The 22,331-nt window shown below is 53.3% G+C and overlaps 1 protein-coding gene across 1 annotated transcript in view; it reads right to left on the reverse strand.

Annotated features, from left to right (window-relative positions):
- Window positions 1–9,120: 9,120 nt before the first annotated feature.
- The window catches only part of ASAP3 (ArfGAP with SH3 domain, ankyrin repeat and PH domain 3), a 63,533-nt gene continuing 50,322 nt past the window's right edge, over window positions 9,121–22,331 (reverse strand). The window contains exons 19-26 of the mRNA XM_034754117.1: window positions 21,923–22,038; window positions 17,730–17,797; window positions 17,285–17,392; window positions 16,158–16,401; window positions 15,410–15,707; window positions 13,607–13,778; window positions 12,322–12,444; window positions 9,121–10,929 (exon numbers count right to left, since the gene is read on the reverse strand). Coding sequence (XP_034610008.1) covers window positions 10,855–10,929; window positions 12,322–12,444; window positions 13,607–13,778; window positions 15,410–15,707; window positions 16,158–16,401; window positions 17,285–17,392; window positions 17,730–17,797; window positions 21,923–22,038 — 1,204 coding nt within the window. The 3' untranslated portion in view covers window positions 9,121–10,854. The remainder of the gene's footprint in view (window positions 10,930–12,321; window positions 12,445–13,606; window positions 13,779–15,409; window positions 15,708–16,157; window positions 16,402–17,284; window positions 17,393–17,729; window positions 17,798–21,922; window positions 22,039–22,331) is intronic.

Here is a 22,331-nt window from a genome sequence, read left to right on the forward strand (position 1 = left end):
TTTCATTTTGAACTGACATTTCTCCCCCCCCCCCCCCCAAAGAAGGTCATTAACAGTGAGATCTTCCCAGGGAGAAAAAAAATATTTTTGAAGGAAGCTCATTTTTGGGTGGGAAAATTTTCTCCCCCGGCCTGGCTTCCTCTTCTAGGTGCAACTCAGGCAGATCTGCTGGTCCCCTGGCCTTACGGACGGTTTGATCCCAAAGGTGTAGAGTCCTGCTCAGTGGGGTTAGGTCTCTGCCCCGCAAGATTCTCTCCTTTCACTAGGGCTGTGATGTACATGACACAGGTACCACCACTACTGGGGTCACCCGTAACCATCCTACTGCCTATTTCTTCTGTACAGAGCCACTTGATCAGTCTCCTGCAGGTAGGATCATGGGGTTCAGGTTCATTGCTGGGGCAGTCCAACTTTTTCCCCATCCAGTCTTATCAGTAGTACTGGGTCTTGTGGTTTAAGCTTGGTTAAGTTTTCAGCTGTATTTTCAAGGTTAGAGAAGAGAGCTTCGAGACTTCTTAGCTATGGCATCTCTAAGCTTCACATCTTTACAAGCAGGGCCAGTGAGGACAAAGATTTACCTGTATGGGGCAGCTTTGTTCTGAAAGGTCAACCCATAAGCGACTGAGTTACTCTGGTCACTGACAGGGGTTGTCCCATAGTCTAGCAGAACTCATATGGGGTCGTTTTTGTTGTAACCACCAGAGCAATCGGAACCGGAAGTCCATTCATTTGTTGGTGCTAGAGCCTGGAAGCAACACGCCTGAAATCATGGCATGCCAAAAGCGTGGCAAGGTGTGAGCTGCGGGAGGAGGTTGATTCTTCTGGGGCCAGACCTCTTTTTCTGTCACCTCTTGGTCTAGTGAGAAGACTGCTATGAAGCTGGATTGGCGAGCAACTCCTCGAAAGCCAAATCCCTTTTTTCCACGCAGATCTAGTGACATTCACTTCCAAGGCCTATTGGCTAATGCTTTGGGTAGGAGCGGTCCTTTCAGTTGTGTCTCTCTGGTCCTTCTGAAAGACACCCAGGCATCTACCTTGTGTTTTCACAGCTGCTTCATGCCTCACCCCATGTGCCTCTAGGCTGCTCCCAGCAGCGGATGGTCAGGGTTCCCTATGTACGCTTTCCCTTACGTCCTCCTAAAAGGTACTGCAACATGTACTCAGATGTTTGGCTTTGGAGAGGTCTCCTCTCTTATTGTGTAGAGCTGGCTGTGGGAGACCAGATAATTGGGCCACCCTTGGATACTGATTGCAACTGCACACAGCACTGGGGCATATTTCAGTCCCTCTAATTTCTGCATTGAGCCTGGCACTAGAATGGCCTCTCACAGCCTTTGACCAATCTGTGGGGGTCGATGGAGCACCAAGGTAAGCAGGGCCGGCTCCAGGGTTTTGGCCACCCCAAGCAGCCAAATAAATAAATAAAGCTGTGATTGCGATCTGTGGCGGCAATTCAGCTGAAGGTCTTTCGCTCCGAGCGGGAATGAGGGACCGTCCGCCGAATTGCCGCCGAATAGCTGGACCTGCAGCCCCTCTCCGGAGTGGCCGCCCCAAGCACCTGCTTGCCAACCTGGTGCCTGGAGCCGGCCCTGAAGGTAAGCCACAAGTTGCCACTAAAGTATGTATCAGCAATAGGTTTCTCTCAGTTAGACACATAAGATACCACGGGCAGCTACACGGCGCCTTGGCTTCACTGTTCCTGAACAGTGCAAGTGGCTTGAGGTCTGTCCCCAGCTAGAAATGATACAGACCCCACAGGTATCCCAGGGAACATACGCCCACAGCCTGGGCCAGGCACACTGAGTGCTGGAGTCGAGCAGCCTCCGAGTGTGAAGGGTGCCTGGGACAATGGCTCGTGGTCCCCTCCAGACAACATGGGGGGAAAAAGACTGGTTCCTCTGGTGCTTCCACCACAGCCGGGGGAGACCTGGAGAAGGTGCCGATTGGAGGCCCAGTCTGCAGGCCTTCTGCAGCCATTTGCCCGTGTGCAAAACAAAGGCAAAGCACTACCCTTCGGAGTGGCCCTTTACACCCACTTTGCCCTGGTGTAAAACACCACCACCAGGAGCAGGGCAATGGAGAATCAGGCCCTGCAGTGCAAAGGAGAAAGCAACGCCCTCCGAGAGAGAAACTCTCCAGGGACTCTGGAGCAATTAGCAGCTCCTTAACAGATTCTGTGGTGCAACCCATATCACGTGGGGAAATATTTTAACATACTTCCCCTTATATAAACAGCCCCCCCCACCCACCCATTTGCAGGCAGGGCCACACCCACCAGGTATTATGCTGGAAGGGCAGCGCTGCTGGGTGCAATACTTCACCAGCGTGCAGGGCCTGTGCCCTCCATTCAGCAATGGGAAGCCGTGCTCTGGCACCTGATTGCCCTAGAGCCAATGCAAGGCCCAACCTTACAGCTGAGCGCTAATGCTCCCAGCTGAATGTACACATTGATGGGGGGTGGAGGGAGCCAGAGGGGGTTAATTACACTCCACTGAGGCAAAGGTCGCAAGGAAAGTAAAATATTAACTTCATGCACCAGCCCCTCCTCCACTGCACACTGCACCAGAGCCTGATTGCACTGCACGGGTGCCAGTCAGGGCACAGATGCCCTGCCAGCGTGATGGGGGTAGCCTCACTGCAACCGAGAGCTCCACCAGCTAAGGAGCTGGCCCCGAAGAGTAAATCAGGGGAAGCCAGGAGACCTTCCCCAGGACAAGACGGATGCACAGGAAGGATCAGGCCGGTTGTTCCTACACTAAACGGTTTACTTTATCTAAGGCCCTGTTCTGAAATCTGGTGCGCGATTTCATTCTCTTGTGAAAAAGGTTTAGACTCCCAGTTCCTTCCCCTCCTCCCTGCCCTTCCTGGCCATTTTTGCTTTTCCCCAGCCCAGTCTCTTTGGACGAGCCCCAGTCTGAGATTGGGTTTGCCCTGTTCAGATTCCTGTCGCTTTCGCCCACTCTTTACCCCTCTCCAAACCCGGCCCTGGAGCCGGGGTGGTGTTGGGGGCAGGGAGAGGGCCATGAAGGACAATCAGAAAGCCCCACACATGGGTGGGGCTGAAAACCCCGCTTTTCATGCGACCAAACCCTGGCAACATGAAAATACAGTCAGGAGCCCAAGGAAAGCAACAGCTCAAATGCACAGAGGAATCAAGGAGGATTGGGTTAGACTGGACGGCTGAAGTCCAAAGGATCAGGCTATCAGAAACTTTGTTGTTTTCACATGTCGCCACCAAAGTTGACATTTTGGGGGGGGGCAAAGCTTTGACGGCCTGATTTTCAGAGGTGCTGGGCACCCCTTCCTCGAGGGAGCTGGTGAGCCTCTGAACCCCGAGAAAATCAGAATCGGGCTGTTTTAGCAAGTGCTGTCAGCAGGTCCCTAGGCCAAATCCGCTGGAAGAGACCCGCCAGACAGCCCCTTCCTCCCTCTATCAGCAGGATTTATCCAGGAGGTTCTCTTGTTCTGCACAGATCCAAGTTGCAACTTTTAAACAGACACACACCCCGTTTGGGTTGTCCTTCATTCCTGGACACACAGATCCAAGCTGCAAAGTAGAGAAACTAAACAAACACACACACACGATCCAAGGAAAGTTTAAACACACACACTGTTTTGGTTTTTCTTACCCTGCTCGTACACAGAGAGAGAGAGAGAGAGAGAGNTAGGGGGGGAGGTGTGGGTGTGTGTAGGGGGATAGGTGTGTAGGGGGTGGGGAGGAGTGTGTGTGTGTGTGTGTGTAGGGGGGGAGGTGGGTGTGGGGGGGAAGTGGGTGTGTAGGGGGGCGGTATGGGGGGGGCTGGTCGAACTTTTGCTCCAAGTGTCGGTCGCGGGGCCGCTGACAGCCTAGCGGGGCCGGGGGCGGAAAAAGAAGAAACGGGAGCGAAAGAGCGAAAGCAAAGACGGGGGCGTGGCCGTGGGGCTGCCACATGCAGCCGGAACAGCACCCGGGGGACGGGCTAAATGGAGCGAGCCGCGGGCCGAGCCGGGGCTGGGCCCGGCGCGTGTGGACGCAGGCGGTGCCCTCGTGTGTGAGCGGCCGGGGCAGGAGCGGTGCCCAAGGGCCAGACTCGCAGCCCCCTGCAGGCTACCGCAGCCACACGGACAAAACACTGGGCCTGGACCAGAGGGGAGCAGGAGCTGCTGGAGATGCCACCAGGACATGGGAATTTTGGGAACAGAGCTGGGGGCGGGGGGGCTGTGCACAGTCAGGGTAGGGCATGGCCTTCACGGCTTCTGAAAGTCTGCATTGTACCAAGCCCCCACCTGTTGGCACGCTCCATCGACCGCTGGGCTCGTGGAGTCATAAACCCAGGCTGGAAATTTCCCCCCAAACCGGCTTACCACACTGCAACGGATCTTCTAATCCAGGATCCTGCAGCCTACAGAGCCACGGCCTGGTGCTTCAGCGAAAGGCCCCAGTGCAACCGTCTCCCATTGAGCGAAGGGAAATTTCTTCCTGACCCCAGCTGGTGACCAACATCTGTCCTGAAGCATGAGGGTTGGGTGATGCATGTCATTTTATTGTAGCCCAGGGAGCAGGCTGTTCTTATTCAAAGTAGCAGCTAATCCTTTCAAAGAGCCTAATTGTAAGGCTAATAATGACAGTTGCAGTTCTGTATGTAAATAACTAGGTTGTTTAAGGTCTTTGGGACAGGAACTGACCATTACAATGGGTCTGCGCAGCAGGTCGCACAAACTACAACTCACATGAGGCACGATGGCAGTGTATCAAAACTGAAATGGTTCAGATGTCCGGTGTTTGGACTTTTTGAAGAAATGAATGCAAAATTTCCTCAAAAAACGGACACCTTTTGTGGAAAAAAAAAAATCATTTAGCCAAAATCCCAGTTTTCCATCAAAAAGAGTTTTAGGGGGAAATTTTTTGACTAGTCCTGGTAATTAAATCCCATGCTTCAAGGCACAAACTGATCAGCTATGAGGGGTCAGGAAGGAATTGTCCTGCAGTCCACAGCCAGTGTTCCACCACAGGCCAACTTTGGGTTTCTCCTAGCTCTGAAGCATAAGCTCACCGTGGAGACAGGATGCTGGACATGGTGATCAGTGTGCAAAACAGAGAGAGGAGGACGAGCCAGGGGTTTTAGACAGTGCCACTAATTCTCTGGTTTGACTTTTCCCCCCTCCCCATGTTTATTTTTCAAATTCAAGTTCGTAATGACCCTCCAGGCTTAGCATTTTTAGGTAATTAGAGCACAGCTTAGGCGGTTGGAGTCTGCCAGTTTCCTAACACCAGCCCAGAGGAGGGGGTGTGTATGTATGAGATGAAAACCGGTGCCATGCCTTAGTGCTTAAAGAGGCACAGGGAGGTAGCATCAGGGCTCAAAATGTAAGGTTTCTTTTCTCAAAAGGGGAGCCAGGGATGGGGGTGGGGGAGGGCAGACATATGGGACTAGAAACATTTTCATGTAGCAATGCAGGGGGGAGGAGTTAGAGGTTGCTGCAGTGTTGAAAAACAACAACACTGGGCTGCAGCAAGAGAACCAGAAAATGAAACTGACTAGAGAGGGTAAAAATGAAACTGATTAGGAACAGAAACAGATTAGGAACAGATCTGTTTGATGTATAGCATTCAAGCCGAGGGGACTGCAGAAAGAAAACAGCATCAAGGGTGAGAATTAAAGTCAGATCCAAGTTTTCAAAAAACAAGGTCTCCTAAGTCCACGTATAGCAGTAGCCTCATTTTCAAAAGTGCCAAGGGCCCACCGGCCCCCGCTGCAGTCAGTGAGCGGCTCAGAGTGTTTGAAAGTCAGGCAGATGAAGCAAAATCTGCACTTTGAGCTGAGAACGACCCCCCCGAGCTCGAAGCGCAGAGGTGCCCTTAATGAAGATATTAGCTCGGATTCGCCAAAGCACTTGAGCTCATTCTTAAATCTCATTGAAGGGGACTCCAAACATGCTTTGCTGAATTGGGGCCTTGGGGTCCAAATGTTGAAGGGCGACTAGTGATTTTGGGCAGCCACCCTCACAGACCTCAAAAGGGTCCCTGATTTTCAGAGGGTGGGTGCTTAGCGTTTTTTTTTTTTTTAGTTCTGCCCCTCTTCAGCTGTCTCAAGTCAGGTAACAACAGGCATGCAAAATTGCTGGCTGCTTTTGAAAATTTAGGAGCTGAACGTTGGGGATTTTATTTTTTAAATCTCAGTCAAGATGTTCAAAAGTTTTTCTAGGGGTAACATTCCAGCGGGCTGTTGGAAAGAGGATTTGGGGTGGTTTTAAAGAGGAGTATCTCTTTAAGTAAAAAGTCAGACCTGCCCCATCTGTAAATCTTTAGTTTTACTCCTGAGGGTAAATGCAAAGTGCAGCCAAGCAGTCCCTTTCCGGGTTGTCAGGAAAGCTGGGTATAAAATGGCTGATCCAAATCGAAAAAGGCAGGTGGGAACACACACAGAGTTGCTGCCCTGGACAGATTCCCTTATGCAATTTGACACCAAGAATTATACGGAGAGACGACTCAAAAATTCCTTCACGTATTTTTGTCTAGGAGGCCAAGGGGAAGGATTCCGCCACTTCCAGGAAAATAAACTCACATCAGCAGGAATCTAATCTGAATAGTCACTAAAATAAACCCTTTACTTGGGTCCAATTGCAAATGCACCATAGGAGGAAAGAGTCAATACTGAACTAACACCCCATGAGGTGCTGTTACAGTGGAGGGGATATAAAACCACTCGGGGGCATCAGAAATCCCACAAGAGTATCCCAGCCCAATTCCAGCTTCCAACTCCAGCCTGTTCCATTCTTCTTCCCTCTATTCGCCCCTACAGTTCAACAGAAGACAATACGCTTCCCATTCCTGTCTTAAAGTGCTGTGCACCTGTTAAACAGCTGCCAGACTCCACTCCAGAAGTGGCTGCATTTCAGTTGTGGGTGAAGCGATTTCTATACCTAGTGTGTCCAGCGCTTTGGGATGAGGCTTTGTATTACTACGATATTATTAATTGTATATAAATATTCATACCTCACCCATCACTGGTCTATTAACACCTATGGAAAACCACTGCTGCTGTCACATATCACACAGAACCACTTCCACTTACCAAAAAAACAATCAATTTTATTAGAAATTGGGGGGGGGGAATAAAAAAAAAAGACCATCTTGAGATGAGCTATTCCACTAAAAACCCATTGACAATTATAAAACGCAACTTGATCACAGGGGACAACAAATCACGAGGGAGGCTCATACGGGTCAGAAGCATTGGTCCCAGTAAACCATTGCAGAAGCCAACCAAACAAGCACCCCACCCCATTTAAAATGTATGCCTGACAGAGGCTAGAATGGGTCTCTGTATAACCATTAGACCCACGGGAAAGGAGCCAGAGGCAAAAAAACCCCCAAAATCTGTACATTCAAAGCGGAGATGGGCCTACGCCTGAGCCCCAAAATTACAGTCGTCTCCCTTCCCCGCCACAATTTCTGGCGGTGGGGTCCTCATCAGATCTAAACCAGCACCTAAATGACTAGGCACCCCGGGAGAACCACAGGGGGCCATCTCTTGTCCAGCCACCTCCATCAAGAGCCTTCTTTCTAGTCATTGCACTCAATGGCCTCTGTCTAGGTCAGGCCAAACCAGATCTGAAGTCCGCCCGGCGTTATGGGTGATTGAAATCTACCTGGCCTACCTCCAATTCGAGCCCGGCACTACATGGGCGGGCCAATAGAGACCTCTTTCCTATTTATAAAAAAAAATATTTCACAGTTTCAGGGTTAGGAAGAAGGTGGGAAAAGCCACTTGACAAACTAGCTTTTCCTTCTCCGTGCCCATCAGAACACCACAGTCTCCTGCTGTAGGATTTCTGCCTAGAGATATCCTACCCTGCTATAGACAAAGGCGAGGGGACCAAGGAGAGATCCAGGGACTGGACTCCTATTAGGGTCGGGGACAAGGCATCCATCTGGCTCCCTTTATTTCCTTCAAGTATTTTCCTGTAAGGGAAAGGGGATGGAAAGCCGGATCAGAGCCAAAGAAACAGAGCGGCCTCCCAAGAAGAGGTGGGTCTCTGTGAAGCAGGAGGGTGATGAAACCCATAGGACAGAAGACTCATCTCCTAAAGCGGGAAACAGACAAAAGCTGAAGGGGGCCACAGTCAAGTCACAGGGGCTTTGGGGGGGGGGGGTAAACCCTTGGCGTAAATTGGTCTGTGGGTCAGGTCTGACCCAGAATGAGCTCTCTGCACTACCGATCCCCTTCGCTTGATTTGCAAAAGGGAACCATTTCTAACCCCTTTTTTAAAAAACAACCATCGAGGGCTAGGTTTTCTCAAGCGGACGATCTGGGCCCCGATCCTGCCAAGACTTAAAGCACTTCTCCCACCTAACCAATGCCCTGCCGTTGCAGGGCACCACGGGCACTGGGGCACTTCGGTCCTGCCTGTTCTCTGCCCGCAGCACACGTCAGCTTAGGTGCCTGAGGACTGAAATGCTTTAGTTATTGGGCTCAACACAGGAGTAGCTGGGTGAAAACTGACAGCCTGGGATACACAGGAGCTCAGAGTAGATGATCTAATGGTCCTTTCTGGATACTAGGGAAAACGTTTTCACTAGGAGGGTGGTGAAGCACTGGAATGGGCTACCTAGGGAGGTGGTGGAAACTCCATCCTTAGAGGTTTTTAAGGTCAGGCTTAACAAAGCCCTGGCTGGGACGATTTAGTTGGGGATTGGTCCTGCTTTGAGCAGGGGGTTGGACTAGATGACCTCCTGCCTACCCTGATATTCTAGGATTCCTTTCCGGGCTTAACTGCTATTAAAAAAATCACTTCAGGCATGCAAGCAGCAGCCCTATTGAATGGCCAGGTATCATGCTAGTTGCGTGCTGAGCTAGGGCGGCCGTCAATGGTACCTGCAAATTATGCAGATGGGGAAAACGCAGAGATTCAGAATGACAGGCCAAAAAGCAACTGTCTCAATTACTTTTAAATAAGCGGAACCTGAGGGTTCGGAGCAGTCCGGGAAACACGTGAACAGAATTCACTGCTGGATGACCTTGGGTAAATCACTACTCCTGCTGTGTGCCTCAGTTTCCCCATCTGTAAAACAGGGATGATGCTACTCAAGCTTAGTGGTTTGAGCATTGGCCTGCTAAACCCAGGGCTGTGAGTTTAATCCTCGAGGGGGTCACTTAGGGATTTGGGGCAAAAACCTGTCTGGGGATTGGACTAGATGACCTCCTGAAGTCTCTTCCAACCCTGATATTCTATGAAGTCTACCTCCTCTGTACAGTGCTTTGAGACTGACCGATGAAAAGCGTTAGGCGTTCGCTGTTGTTATTAAAAGGCAGGGACGGTGAACACCCTGAGGCATACCATGGGCAGTCAGCCAGCCCTGTGCCAATGCTAGGGGTGGAGGGGGTTGTTTCTGGAGGAGGAGGCAGGAGAGAATGGGATGAAGTGGCGCAAAAGGGGGAATTTAGACAGTGTCCGGAGACAACTCTCTGACATCAAAGAGCAGCCCAAGGGAAAGAGCAGCACTTGAATCAATGGAAACACCACTGGAGGATCCGTTGTAGTGAGCCCCCCTGTCCAAGCGCACCCCCCTGGTGGGGGAGGGAACAGTCTGGATGGCTTCATCTGGCTTCCCCATCTCTAATTTCTAGGCTTCTAGGATAACACACGCAGCACTAGGAGACTTGCTTTTTATCCTCCCCTTATCAGCCGTTATCGGCTTGGGCCAGTTATGCCAGGATTAGGCAGAGAAAGACGCCTGTATGTCTCCGAGGTGTAGGGTAATCCCCCCTTTCTCCCTTGCGCAGCATTGTTCATTGGCTGGGGGCATTGTGGAGGGGAGGGGGAGGCCAGGAGAGATGCCCGGCGTTGGCGGGGGCAAGTCCCATCGGGACTTGATGGGCCACGTCCTGCCATGGATCCGTAGGAAATAACAGGGAGAGCGGTGCGCCTTGCATGGCCACGTGGCGACTGTTCCTAGTCGCCCACAAGGGGCTGGCCGCCTTCTCCTGGCCTGGGAAGAAGAACACAAAGTTTGGGATCTGCCTCCTCCTTTCTTTCCTTCAATACAGACATTTGAGGCCAGTGGAGCGTCGCCCGGCCCCTACCCCTTACCCAGTATTGGAGTGCTGGAACTCCCAGCTCCCACTTTGATCCCGGGGGAACGTGATGAGAGGCATCCAGGCGCCAAACAGAACTCCCTTCCCTGGCCCAGCCATAACCCTACCCCTGCCCCGAGGAGGGGACGACCCCACAGAGCCCACAAACGTTATGGAGCAGACAAATGGCAGAAACCGAGGCATGCAGAGCGGAGAGCAGGTGCAGCAGGCTGTCCGTTCTCTGTCCATTTCCTATCGGCTCCTCTGCCCCTCCCCAACTCTGCAGGAGGAGGTTGCAAATTCCACCAGAGCCTCAAGCCTTCCCCGTTGATCAGCTTCCCCCTGACCGAGGCAGCGAAGACGATGAATCCCGTTGTCCAGCTCATCCAGTGAGCTGCAAGACTGGGGTGAGCTGGCCTAGCCGGGGGTGTAGAGACAGACACTGGTCCTGGTGCGATGGGTGGGTGGGATGCCCGGCCGCCTCTCCGTCCAGGAAAAGGAACTAGTCTCGGTGAAGAGGCTAAATGGACCAGCACATGGTGGGGGGGGGGGGGGAGGTTGATTCCACCCAAGCCTCAACACAGTACATGCCCTAGCGTCCATTACCCTCAAGGTCCAGACTGGAGGGTGGGAAGGGAAGCAAGAAACAGGCCTCTGCTCCTGTGATCCCCTTGTGGAGCGGCTTGAGCACAAAGTCCTGACACCTTGGTGGTGGGGCAGCGAGCGCTCAGCCCTGCCCCCCACCCGCTCGCCGAGAGCTCGCGCCGGCTCCGAGGGGAAAGGAAAAACCAGCCGGTCACTCTTGCAAGAGGTGGACGGAGCTGGCAGGGAAGACGCCCGTCCTGGAGCCATCTCCTTCAATGAAGCCGACCTGAGAGACAGGGCAGAAGGCAGCAGATGAGAGCCGAGAGGTGCCGAGGGGGGCTCCCCACTCAGAAGGTGCAGGAAGGAGTTGGGGTGCCTGGTTTAGAGAGCTTAGGGGAGTGGGGGAGAGAAGTGTGAAGATTCACAGATATACAAGGCAGGCAATGGGGGTGGCCTTTGCACCCCAGGTGGGATCCTGAGACCACACATCTCTGCCCCCAATACAATTCCTAGCTGGGGGCTGTGAGGAGGGGACTGTGAGTGCATCAGCTCTGTCCCCCAGGGACCAGAGTAGGGTTGCAACTTTCTAGTCACACAAAACTGAACATCCTAGCCCCAACCCTGCCCTAAGGCCACACCCCTTTCCCGAGGCCCCGCCATCTACTCACTATATTCACCCTCCCTCCCCCCCTTTCACTGGGGTGGGGCAGGGGGTTGGGGTGCAGGAAGGGGTGAGGGCTCTAACTGGGGGTATCTGGGGTGGGGCCAGAAATGAGGGGTTCAGGGTGTGGCAGGGGGTTCCGGGCTGGGGTAGGGAGTTGGGGTGTGGGAAGGGGTGAGGGCTCCGACTGGGGGTGCGGACTCTGGGGTGGGACTGGGGATGAGGGGTTTGGGGGTGCAGGAGTGGGGCTCCAGGCTGGGGCCGAGGGATTCGGATTGCGGGAGGGGGCTGCGGGTTGAGGCAGGGGATTGGGGTACAGGAGGGTGCTCTGGGTTTGAGGGGGGGGGGGCAGGGGGTTGGCGCATGGGCTTACTTTGGGCGGCTCCCGGTCAGTGGCGAGCTAAGGCAGGCTGCCTGCCTGCCCACCCTGGCACCATGATTCACACACCCTGGAAACAGCCAGCAGATCCGGGTCTTAAGCGGGGGGTGGGGGAGGAAGAGCCAGGAGGCTCCATGCGCTGCTCTTGCCTGCAGGCATCGTCCTCTCCCCACCTCCTATTGGCCGGTTCCCAGCCAATGGGAGTGCGGAGCCGGTGCTCGGGGCGGGGGCAGCGCGCGCAGCCCCATGGCCCCCTGCCTAGGAGCCAGACCTGCTGGCTGCTTCCGGTGCCAGCCAGGCCAGGTAGGGACTACCCTGCCTTAGCGCCGCAGCACCACCAGACTTTTAATGGCCCAGTCAGTGGTGCTGACCGGAGCCACCAGGATCCCTTTTCGAGCAAGTGTTCCGGTCGAAAACCGGACACCTGGTCACCCTAGACCAGAGGGGTCAGTGGAGATGGAAGCAGAAGCATCCCCTAAACATTCATCTAATGCCCCCTGGGCCCTGATCTAGCACCCTCCTAGGGGACCGGGACAGAGGAACAAGAACCTCGGCCCCAAGGCTAGAACCCGGGGCCTGGGCTCCCCAGCCGGGGCCTAGCCCAGTAGTCCAAGGAGCCGCAGAGCGGCCGCACTCACCCAGGTCTGCTCATCCTCCTCCCGGGTCACCACGATCACCTCGCCCTTGGAGAAGGTCAGCTCCCGGGCCCTCTCCCCCTTGCAGTCCACCAGAGCCATCGCCCTCTTCTGCCTCACCTTGGCCTGCGCAAGCAAACGGCACATGTCTCCATAGCGCCTGCTGCTAAGGCTCCCAACCCCCCCCCCCCCCCAGCTATGCATTGCTCCAAGGCATCACCGGGTGGGGGGTGTCCATGGTGTGGGGGCACATCGGGTTAAAGAACCGTGCCCCTGCCTGCCCCCCCCCTCCCCCGCCCCAACCCCCTTCCCCCCCCCCCCCTATCCCTTCTTTCCCCTTTGCCCGCCCCTCCCTGACCCAGCCTTTCCCAATCGGTTTGTAGCCACGGTAACAACCGTGCCCAGAAGATTCCCAGCTCAGCCTGTGGCCGTTGTAGCCAGGATTTCCACAGCCCCAGCGTAATGGGTGAAGCATCTGCTCCACAAGCCCCACGGCACATGGGGATTTTACTCCCTTTGAGGCGGTAAGTGCCCCAGCCTCATCCTCCAAGGTAGGCCCAGCAGGACCAGTTTCTCTCCTCCCAGGAGGCACGCAGCCGGCCACCAGCCCTTCGTTAACAAGCCACGCCCATCTGCAGGAGTGAGGACCAGCCCCAAACACCCCACACACATCTGGAATCGCGGTGATGGCCACCATCTTAACGGACGCATAGGAGAACTGAACCGGGGACCTCCGGATCTAAACCTGGGAGGGCAGGTCTACATTACGAATTGACAGCATGGCTGGTGAGAGAGAGCTCTCCCCTCGGCTTAACACCGCCACCTCCGCGAGAGGCAGTCGCTGTATCGGTGGGAGACGCTCTCCTGCCGATATAGCACCGTACACACAGCGGGTTAGGTCAGTTTCACTACGTTGCTCAGGGAGGTGGATTTTTCACACCCGAGGGACGTCGTTCCACCAAAGTAAGTATGTGGTGTAGACCAAGCCGGAGTCTCTGCAACTTGGGCTAGAGAGAGACAGATCCATATCCTCTGTAGATCAGGGACACGTAACATACACTGATCAGTGGGTTACAGCTGCACCCTTCACTCCAACAGGGAGCCCAAATCAGACAGGCAGAGCAGGGGGATGGGCACATACATTGGCGCGGGAGGGAGTGGTCACAGGAAATTTCACAGCTGGCAAGGGAATGTGAGAGTAGCTGGGGAAAAAAAAAAATCAAAGCCACAGAGACGGGCAGTGGAGCCACAAAGAGACAGGGACCAGCCCCCTTCCCGTGTGACTTACCGGAGCAAACCTCCTGGGCATGGGTACAGGGGGAGTGTTCTGTACTGGACTCGGCGCCTTGCTGGAAGGCAAGTCCTCGGGGCAGCCCGAGCTTTGCGGGGAGATGGCCAAGCCGGAGGATTTCCCCACCGAGCCGCCGCTGATCCGCCGGTAAGACCGGGTGCTTTCTGAGCTGAGGGCAGAGGGGTGAGGGGTTGCTTCAAACCATCAGGAAGATGGGATGTTTCCCACCCTCTCCGCCCACCACGAGACCCCAGTGGGCTCCCCCTCCAAAGCATGGACTTATTCTAGCCAATGGTTTCTTCCACAGAGCCCCCACACCTTCCCCTCCACAATGGCTTTTTCTCCCCTCCTTCAACCCCAGCTCCCCACTAAACAGCACCAGCTGCAGGACTGCACAGCAGTGCCGGGGTCAAACAAGCCGCCCAGTGGGACGTTATTGACAGAATCTGTAACCGTATAGATCACTGTTGCAACCACTGTTATATATTTGCAGCAAATGTTGTACAAAGGTTGTCGTGTAAGGGATCTATGGAAAGGTTATGATTTTCTGATTATGCCATCTGTATGTGTGTATCATGTTTGTAGTTGAAGTTACGAATATTGGCTCTATACGGTCTGTATTTCAAACTTGTGCTATGCTTCTGGGTGACACCCCAGACAATTTAGCGTCAGCTCTGCCTAGCCTGCTTGATGGCCCATTAAGGGCCATCAGAGATACAATTGACCCATTGAAAGAAGGCAGATACACCTTGTGACTCAGCAAGGTATGCAGGGACATGCCTACGGACAGAACTCTAAGGTTTTTTCTTTAGTGCCCAAATGCTTGTATTTGGAACAAAGAAAGAGACTATAAAAAGCAGCTACCTCATCTCCATCTTGTCTTCAATCCTGTTTCATACCTCTGGAAGATCTTTGCTGTCTACACTGAAGCTTTGAACAAAGGATTGAATGACCCATCCCAGCTGGGGATGTATTCCAGAGACTTGATTTGAACCTGCAGTTTATTCTATCACTGCTACAAGCCTGACCCAAGAACTTTGCCATTACTGTATAACACGGATTCCATTTAACCAATGTTAGCTCTCATCTCTATCTTTTTCCTTTTATGAATAAACCTTTAGATTTTAGATTCTAAAGGATTGGCAACAGCGTGATTTGTGGGTAAAATCTGATTTGTATATTGACCTGGGTCTGGGGCTTGGTTCTTTGGGATCGAGAGAACCTCTTTTCTTTTACTGGGGTGTTGGTTTTCATAACCTTTTGTCCCCATAACGAGTGGCACTGGTGGTGATACTGGGAAACTGGAGTGTCGAAGGGAATTGCTGGTGTGACTAGTGGTTAGCCAGTGGGGTAAAACCGAAGTCTTCTCTGTCTGGCTGGTTTGGTTTGCCTTGGTGTGCAAAGAAACCCCAGCCTTGGGCTGTAATTGCCCTGTTCTAAGCAATTTGTCCTGAATTGACATTCTCAGTCGGGTCCCACCAGAACCAGCTTTGTTGCACCAGGGGAGCGATAGGGCTGAATATTTGCAATGATATGGAAGTTGCACGGACACAGGGTTTCGCCTGTTTCATCCCTTTCCCGTGAAGAATTCCCCATGTGGCGGAAAGGCATCCAAGGGCCAAACCCTGGATCGTTTGGCCCTTGGGGTGCAATTTGGGCTCCTCCTGAGCTGATCAACGCCATCACATCTAGCAGGTTGTGCAAACTCCCCTGTCAATGGTGCAAAACCCTGCCCAGGTAATCCAACACCTCTCCCGCCACTAGGGGGCGCTCCTATCCCACAGGGGGTCCTCTTCCTACCTGAACTTGACTGGGGTTATCTGCCCCTGTTCCGGTGACGTCCCAGCAGCAGGCTGCTGGGCTGTTGTCTGATTGGTCTCCGACGTCCTCCGCTGGCTGCCGCTCTCGGTCTCTGAGCGGGTTTCCCAGTAGACTGTGCGTCTGGCTTCCGGGGGGCTTCGGGAGGTGGACGGCGGCCGGGAAGCACAGCCGTCCAAGGTGCTGGGAGCGCTGGATGTGGACAGGTGTCGACAGGCAGGTGCCTCTGACGACGCAGAGAACTGGGGCTCGGAGGCCTGACGCGGGAGCTCTGGGCGATCTGGGACAGAGGGTACGGGAGATCAGGAAGTGATGTGCCCCAGCAGAGAGCTCCCCATGCGTTTGCTTGGCCTTTGAGTGCCCCGCGGTTTTGATTTCCCATTGGGGAGCGGAGTCATGGCACGCGTGGCCTGCAGAGCCCTTTCCAGGAATGGCCAAGCCAGGTCAGACTAAGAACCAGCCGGGACCTTCTCCCCAGCCCTGAAACTCCCCCCCAAACCTCAGCTGTATTTGGGACACAAGAGAACTAACATCCCTAGTTATTCTCCAGTGTCCGGGCTGCCTCCACCCTTCCTGGGCCAGCTGGTCCCAGAGTCCCACAGGCCTGAGGCAAAGCAGAAAGCTTGGCTGGAGGATAAATCCTGTTCCCAATAGGGACGGATCTTCAGAGCTTTGCTCTCACCAGCGCTATCGACCTCCCTTGGCCTGGCTGAGGGGGGGACAAGCTCACCTGCTGGGCTCTGCCCCGGTTTGGTTCTGGAGCCACCTCTGGTCGGGTTTTTGATGGGCAGCGGTGGGGGGATCTCCTCGCTCTGTGACCGCCGCTGGATGGGCCGCGAGGGGACCAGGATGGTCTCGTAGGTCTTGTTGCTGATGTCCATGCCAGTGCAGCTCCACCGGTTCTGGGGGACGAGGGCGGGCTGGCCCGTAGTTGGGGACGACGTGGACTTGAAGGATCGCTGCAGCGGGCTCAGCTGGATGGGGGTGGAAAAAACAACCACTGCTTCCTTGCTGCTGCCCAGAGACCCTCAGCAAAACCACCCCTCTCAGGAGCTTGGTGCCCATCATGTAGGTGCTCAGCATAATCACCTCCCCACTATGTTAAAGGAACCTAGCTTCTGCTGCTCTTTGTCCGGCCATCCAGGTGCCGGGTTCCTCCGCTGCTCTTGGCTTGACGTGGCAATGTGCAGGGCTAGTGCGCAAGCCAGAGAGCCAGGCTGGTTTTTGGGAAAGTTTGGATCCTGGTTCCCATGAAGCCAGCCAGCTCTGCAACAGATTGCACTGTGGGGTGGGGGGACATCTCCTTTATTTGCTAGGAAAGGGAACTCTTAAGAAGTGGAAGCCCTGGTTTGCATTTGCTGATTTTGTTTTGCAAGGTAACCATTTGTTTCGATCACTCGGTCTTGTTTCCAGGGGGGGAATCTCCGTTCTCTCTCTCAAATAAACCTGCTTTGGTTCCATTACACGTTGCGTGTGTGACACAGGGGCAGTGGTTTAAGGTTAAAAACTAAGGCCCCCTGCTCTCTGGGGGCAGAGCGTCTGGGATTCCTGCGAGTAGCCAGCGTCAGGAGCTGGGTGTCACAGTCAAATGCTTCTAAGGGGACTCGGGTGCCCGGCGAGGAATGCTCGAGAGGCTGGTGGCAGTTACCACCAGCAAGATTCCCTCACGCTAGAGGCAGAGGAGTAACGAAGGGACTCTCACTGCTGGGGACCCCAAGACCCGCCACGAGGGTAGGAGTCCCGCTTGCCCCTGTAGGGAGGTGGCCCTGGGCCTGGCAGGAAGGGCTCTGCCCATCCCAGAACCCCAGCCTGGCGGAGGCCAGGGACGCACGCACACGCTGCTCGGGAGAGCAGTACCTTCTCCTCCAGCTCCTCCTCGCTGTCGTAGGCGTATTCCTGAGAGGCCTCCCAGTTGTACTCCAAGTGCACCTGCAGGTTTAGCTTCCCGGCCTGTGCCTGCTCAAGCTGCCAGAAATTTGGGGTGCGAGGGGAAGATTCAGCTCCTCGGCAGAGCCCTGATCCTCTCCCATCCTGCATGCCCTCGACCCACCCCTCCCCCATGGCACAGTACCCCCAAACTTGCCTCCCTTCTCTGCCCCGTGGCAGGAGTCATCCAGGCTCGACAGCAGGGACCCTGCTTCCTCCCATCTCCAGCCCAGGAAAGGACCTTACCCCACATTCTGCCCACCTCCATCCTTGCCCCGTCCCAAGCGCCTGTTCCCCACCCCGACAGCAGATCCCCTTCCCCCTCCCCCCGCAGCAACCGGCCTACGTTACCGTGAACACAAAGCGCTCGACCTACCAGCTCTTCGCACTCGAGGTGTTTGTGCCTCCTTGCTACGTCCAGGGCCGTCTCGCTTGCTGCATTCACTGCAGAGGAGGCCAGGGATGAGTTACCAGGGCCCCTCCTGCAAGAGCACCCCTCGCTCTCGCCCCCCCCCAGCGCAAAGGGATGCCCAACGCAGATCAGTGAAAACCAAAGCCCCATTGAGCCACCGCTCCCTGAATCAGAGAGGGCCCCAGATCTGACCACCAGGCTCAGGGCCGTTTCTGTGCTTGGACTGTCGTCCGGAGACGGCGGGCAGGATTAAACCAGCCTGCACCGAGCCCAGCTCTTCTGCACCCCCATAACACGCTCCAGTGAGTGGGTAACTGCATGAGTTTGCTCCTGCTCTGTTCCACGCAGCCTTGGGGTCAATAACTAAAACCAGGCAGGAAACGAGTTTCACGTCCCAGGAGAATTTGAGATTTTGTTAAAAAAAAATTCCCCACCCCGAATCAAGGGGGAAGGGGGGGGTTTGAAATCTCAAATTTCCACAGACTGAAAATCCAAAAAAATACTTCAGATTGGATCAAGAGAAATGTTTCGATTCTCTTTCGAGCTTTTTATAAAAAGGTGTTTGCTTTTTTTTAAAATGCAATAAATTAACTTAAATTTCTGAACAAAATAGGCACCAGGACCCGAAAAACGGAATTTGGTTTTAAATGATAAAAGGCGATGTTTCAACTTTCAAAAAAAAAAATTTTGAAACAAGAACGTCATCGAAACCGTCCCTTTCCCACGCCCCGTTTTGGTTTTGACCAATTGTCATTTGCCAATGAAAAGGGGTTTTGCTGAAAAATTCCTGCCCAGCTCTATAAATAAGCCTCGTCTCTCTAGATGATCTGGGGGTCCCTTCTGTCCCTAAACTCTATGACTCTGTAGAATGGGCCAGAATCGGATCCCCAGCTCTGAGCAACCTTCCCACCCTCAACAGGAGTGGAGGAAGCTCCCTAAAATGGAGGGCGCTAACGGCATCCGAACTCTGGCCCCACCTCTTCCCCCCCCAGGCCCCCCCCCGCCCCCTCCCTCCCCCCCCCCCGCCCTCCCCCCCCCCCCCCAGCTTGCTCCTCTCCACCTTCTCCTCCCCCCATCGCTTGCAGATGGTAAAAAGTGATCGGACCATGGCCCCCTGGCTCCCCCTGTTCCAGCAACCCTGACCCTCAAACTACGTCTCTGGATCTGAACTTCATGGCTCAGATCCACCTCCCATGTAAACATTTCCCCCTATTCTCACACGTTCACACAAATCGTCACGATACGGTTTAAATCCTTTACTATTAACATCAATTTAAATGGAGAACGGATGTTTGTGTGGTCAGCATTCCCTTCCGCAGCTGGGTGGTCCAGGCCAGGACTTAGAAACACCCTGTCTGGCGGGAAATAGGCAGCACAGGCTAGAAATTAAAGCGCCAGAGAGCACCACAGGGTCTGTCTGTGTCCTGCAGCCTCACTAAAGAATCTCCTGTATGGTCATTCCATCTGAGTCCTGGCTAACACGCGAGATACGACCAGGGCTTGTCTACACCCCAAACTGTACCTCTGTGACAATAATGCTGTAGCAATGTGGTCACTGCAGTCATCCTGGTATAAAAGGCGTTCACGCCAGCCTAGCCGTTCCTCTTCCCAAATCGGAATAAGCTATACCGGTGTAACGGCACTGGGATACTGATATAACTGCGTTCACACGAAGAGTTGGATCAATTGGGCTATTTTGGTTAAAAAAAAAAAAAAAAAAAAATCATACCCCAATCTGAAATAGTTCAGCGGGTACCAGAATTCTGGATAGGCCCAACTTTGGGACTTGTCGATATATACTGGAATAGCTAAAATTGTGTATTTAAAGCAGGACAAGCCTCACAGTGTGGACGCACTTATACCTGTACAGATGCGATCATACTGGTCCTCTACAAGAAGGGGGATAAGCTGGACCGGCATAAGGCACCTCTATACCAGTATCACCATGCTAGGGGTTGTACTGGTCTAATTATGTCCCTACAAATATCATATCCCTAATAGTATTAAACCAGTACAACAAGTGCAGGTAGACCAATTTTAGTGCATGTCTCCCTCACTCACAAAGTCTTCACTTCAGAGTTAACGCAGGTGATCAGCACCCGGGCTAGCTTAACCTGGGGTGTGAGCAGCCTCACTGCAAAGCCCTGCCCGAGTTACCGGGTACATCTTCACTGCAATACAAGGCCCATGGCCTGGCCGTGGCTGGCCCGGGTCAACTGACTCAGGCCCATGGGGCTATAAAAATCACAGTGTAGACATTAGGGTTCGAGCTCTGAGAGGACCCAGCAAGGGAGGGATAGCTCAGTGGTTTGTGCATTGGCCTGCTAAACCCAAGGTTGTGAGTTCAATCCCTGAGGGGGCCATTTAGGGATCTGGGGTAAATATCTGTCTAGGGATTGGCCCTGCTTTGAGCAGGGGGTTGGATTAGATGACCTCCTGAAGCCCCTTCCAACCCTGAGAGTCTATGATTCTAAGGGGGGAGGGTCTCCGAGCCTGGGCTCCAGCCCGAGTGGGAACATCTACACTGCTATCTTTAGCCCCATAGCGTGAGCGCCGAGTCAGTTGAGCCAGTCTGAGACTGGTTGGTGCGAAGGTATTCTTTGCAGTGTAGACGCAACCTGCGACTTCTGGGAGCACATCCCATGGTTCTTTATCCTGCAGTAAGCTGAGCCGCTCTACCATTCTTTCCCTGGGAACTGTGGGAGAACTTGTCTGCCCTTCTAGGCACATGGGGGCAATTGTGGGAAGGCATTGGAGGACTCTTAGCACTCCAGGGGGTTAGCCTGCATCCATATTGCAAAGTGGGAAGGTTACCCTTCCAGCCTGAGGGAAAGGAGTGCCTGGGCTAACCCACCCCCAGGTGGGCCAGAGAGCCTGGGTTTAAAGCATACTGAGGTCAGAGGGTGTGTGTGTGTGTGTGTGTGAAGCCGCAGCTAACTGTGAAGTGAAGACACAGCCATATATTACAGCTCACCAAATACACACACTCCACAAAGCAAGCCGCTCGGTCATTAACCTCTAGTCTAATCAATGATTAAAAAAGAAACCAAAATAAAAAAGTGACGCTGAAGGGGAACAGCAAAACTCCGTAAATGTTTCTAAGTCGACAATATTGAATGAAGTGCAAGGTATTGTAAAAGTGGCATTAACTAAATGCTAAGTGACTGAATTGGGAATAATGACATTAGACCAGTGCTGAAATTAAATGAGGAATTGATTGAAAAGAGTCCTATTAAATTCAGAACACCACAATACAAGACCGATCACTGCATAATAGCCTTTAAAGGTTTTACAGTGATTTAAGTCAATTAAAAGTTTAAAAACTAAGAAATGTTCCAAAACTGGTTGTGACTAGGTGGTAAATATGGGTTAGCATCTCTATTACACACACAAAACCAGTTTGACCTGGTTCTAATGTGTAGAGAAGGATTATGCATAACCTGTTAGAATAAAAACGAGGAATCATTGTAGTGGATAGGGCACTGGACATGGAGTCAAGAGACCCAAGTTCTATTCTGCCACGGACCTGCTCCGTGCCTCAGTTTCCCCATTTGTATCACAGAGATAATGCTACTTATCTCCTTCCTGTGCACTGTATTCCTTAGTTAATAAGGTGCATGAAGACCCTCCGATGGAAGGTGCTGTGTTAAGCACAAGATAATCTTTGTAGTTTTTCCAGTCTCCCTGCAGGGTGGAATGTGTATTAAGACAAGAGACAGAGGAAGGATGATCTAGTGGTTAAGGCATTAGCCTGGGACTTGGGAGACCTGGGTTCTATTCCCGGCTCTGCTACAGACCTTGGGCAAGTCATTTCCCTGCTCTGTGCCTCAGTTTCCCCACCTGTAAATTAGAATACCAGGACTTCCCCTACCTCACAGAGCTGTTATGAGGACAAATACATTACAGATTTTGACACGCTCAGATACAACAGTAAGGGGAGTCAGATAAGGACCTAGGACAGAGAGCTAGACACCGGCTGGCCCCGGCCCCTTTGTTCTTCCATAAAATTTTTGGGAGCAATCCAGATAGCCCCATTTTAAAATCTGTTCTGATTTCCCTCCTCCCACCACAATTCCATAGGGCTGGAGCATCGCATGGCTTCCCCTCCAACCTCCCTCTGGCTGCGCTCCTTGCCCCATCTACCCCACGTTCCCTACCTGTGTTTATGGCTGCTTTCCCTTTCAGCAGTAGCTTGAGGCAGTTGGGCTGGTTGTACTGAGCACTGTAGTGCAGAGCCGTGTTCCCATCCGGAGTTGCCTTGTCCACGTTCCCCCTGCACAGTCAGGCAAAGGCAGTTGAAGACGCAGGCAGCAGCAAAGAACATCTCCCACCAGAGAGACAGCGCTGCCTAGTTGGGGGTCTGGGAGTCAGGAGATGTGGGTTCTATTCCCAGCCCTGCCACTGACCTGCTTGAACTTAAGTACATCACTGCCCCACTCTGTGCCTCAGTTTCCCTATCTCTAAAATGGGGAGAAGGCTCCTACCTGCCTCTTGTGGGGGATGGGAGAATCAGGGACACTGAGATCCGTGTATGAAAGGTGCGCTGCCAGTCAACAGCAGTGAGAT

This window comes from Trachemys scripta, chromosome 20 (genome assembly GCF_013100865.1).
Source record: "Trachemys scripta elegans isolate TJP31775 chromosome 20, CAS_Tse_1.0, whole genome shotgun sequence".
In the NCBI taxonomy this organism is placed as follows: Eukaryota; Metazoa; Chordata; order Testudines; family Emydidae; genus Trachemys; species Trachemys scripta.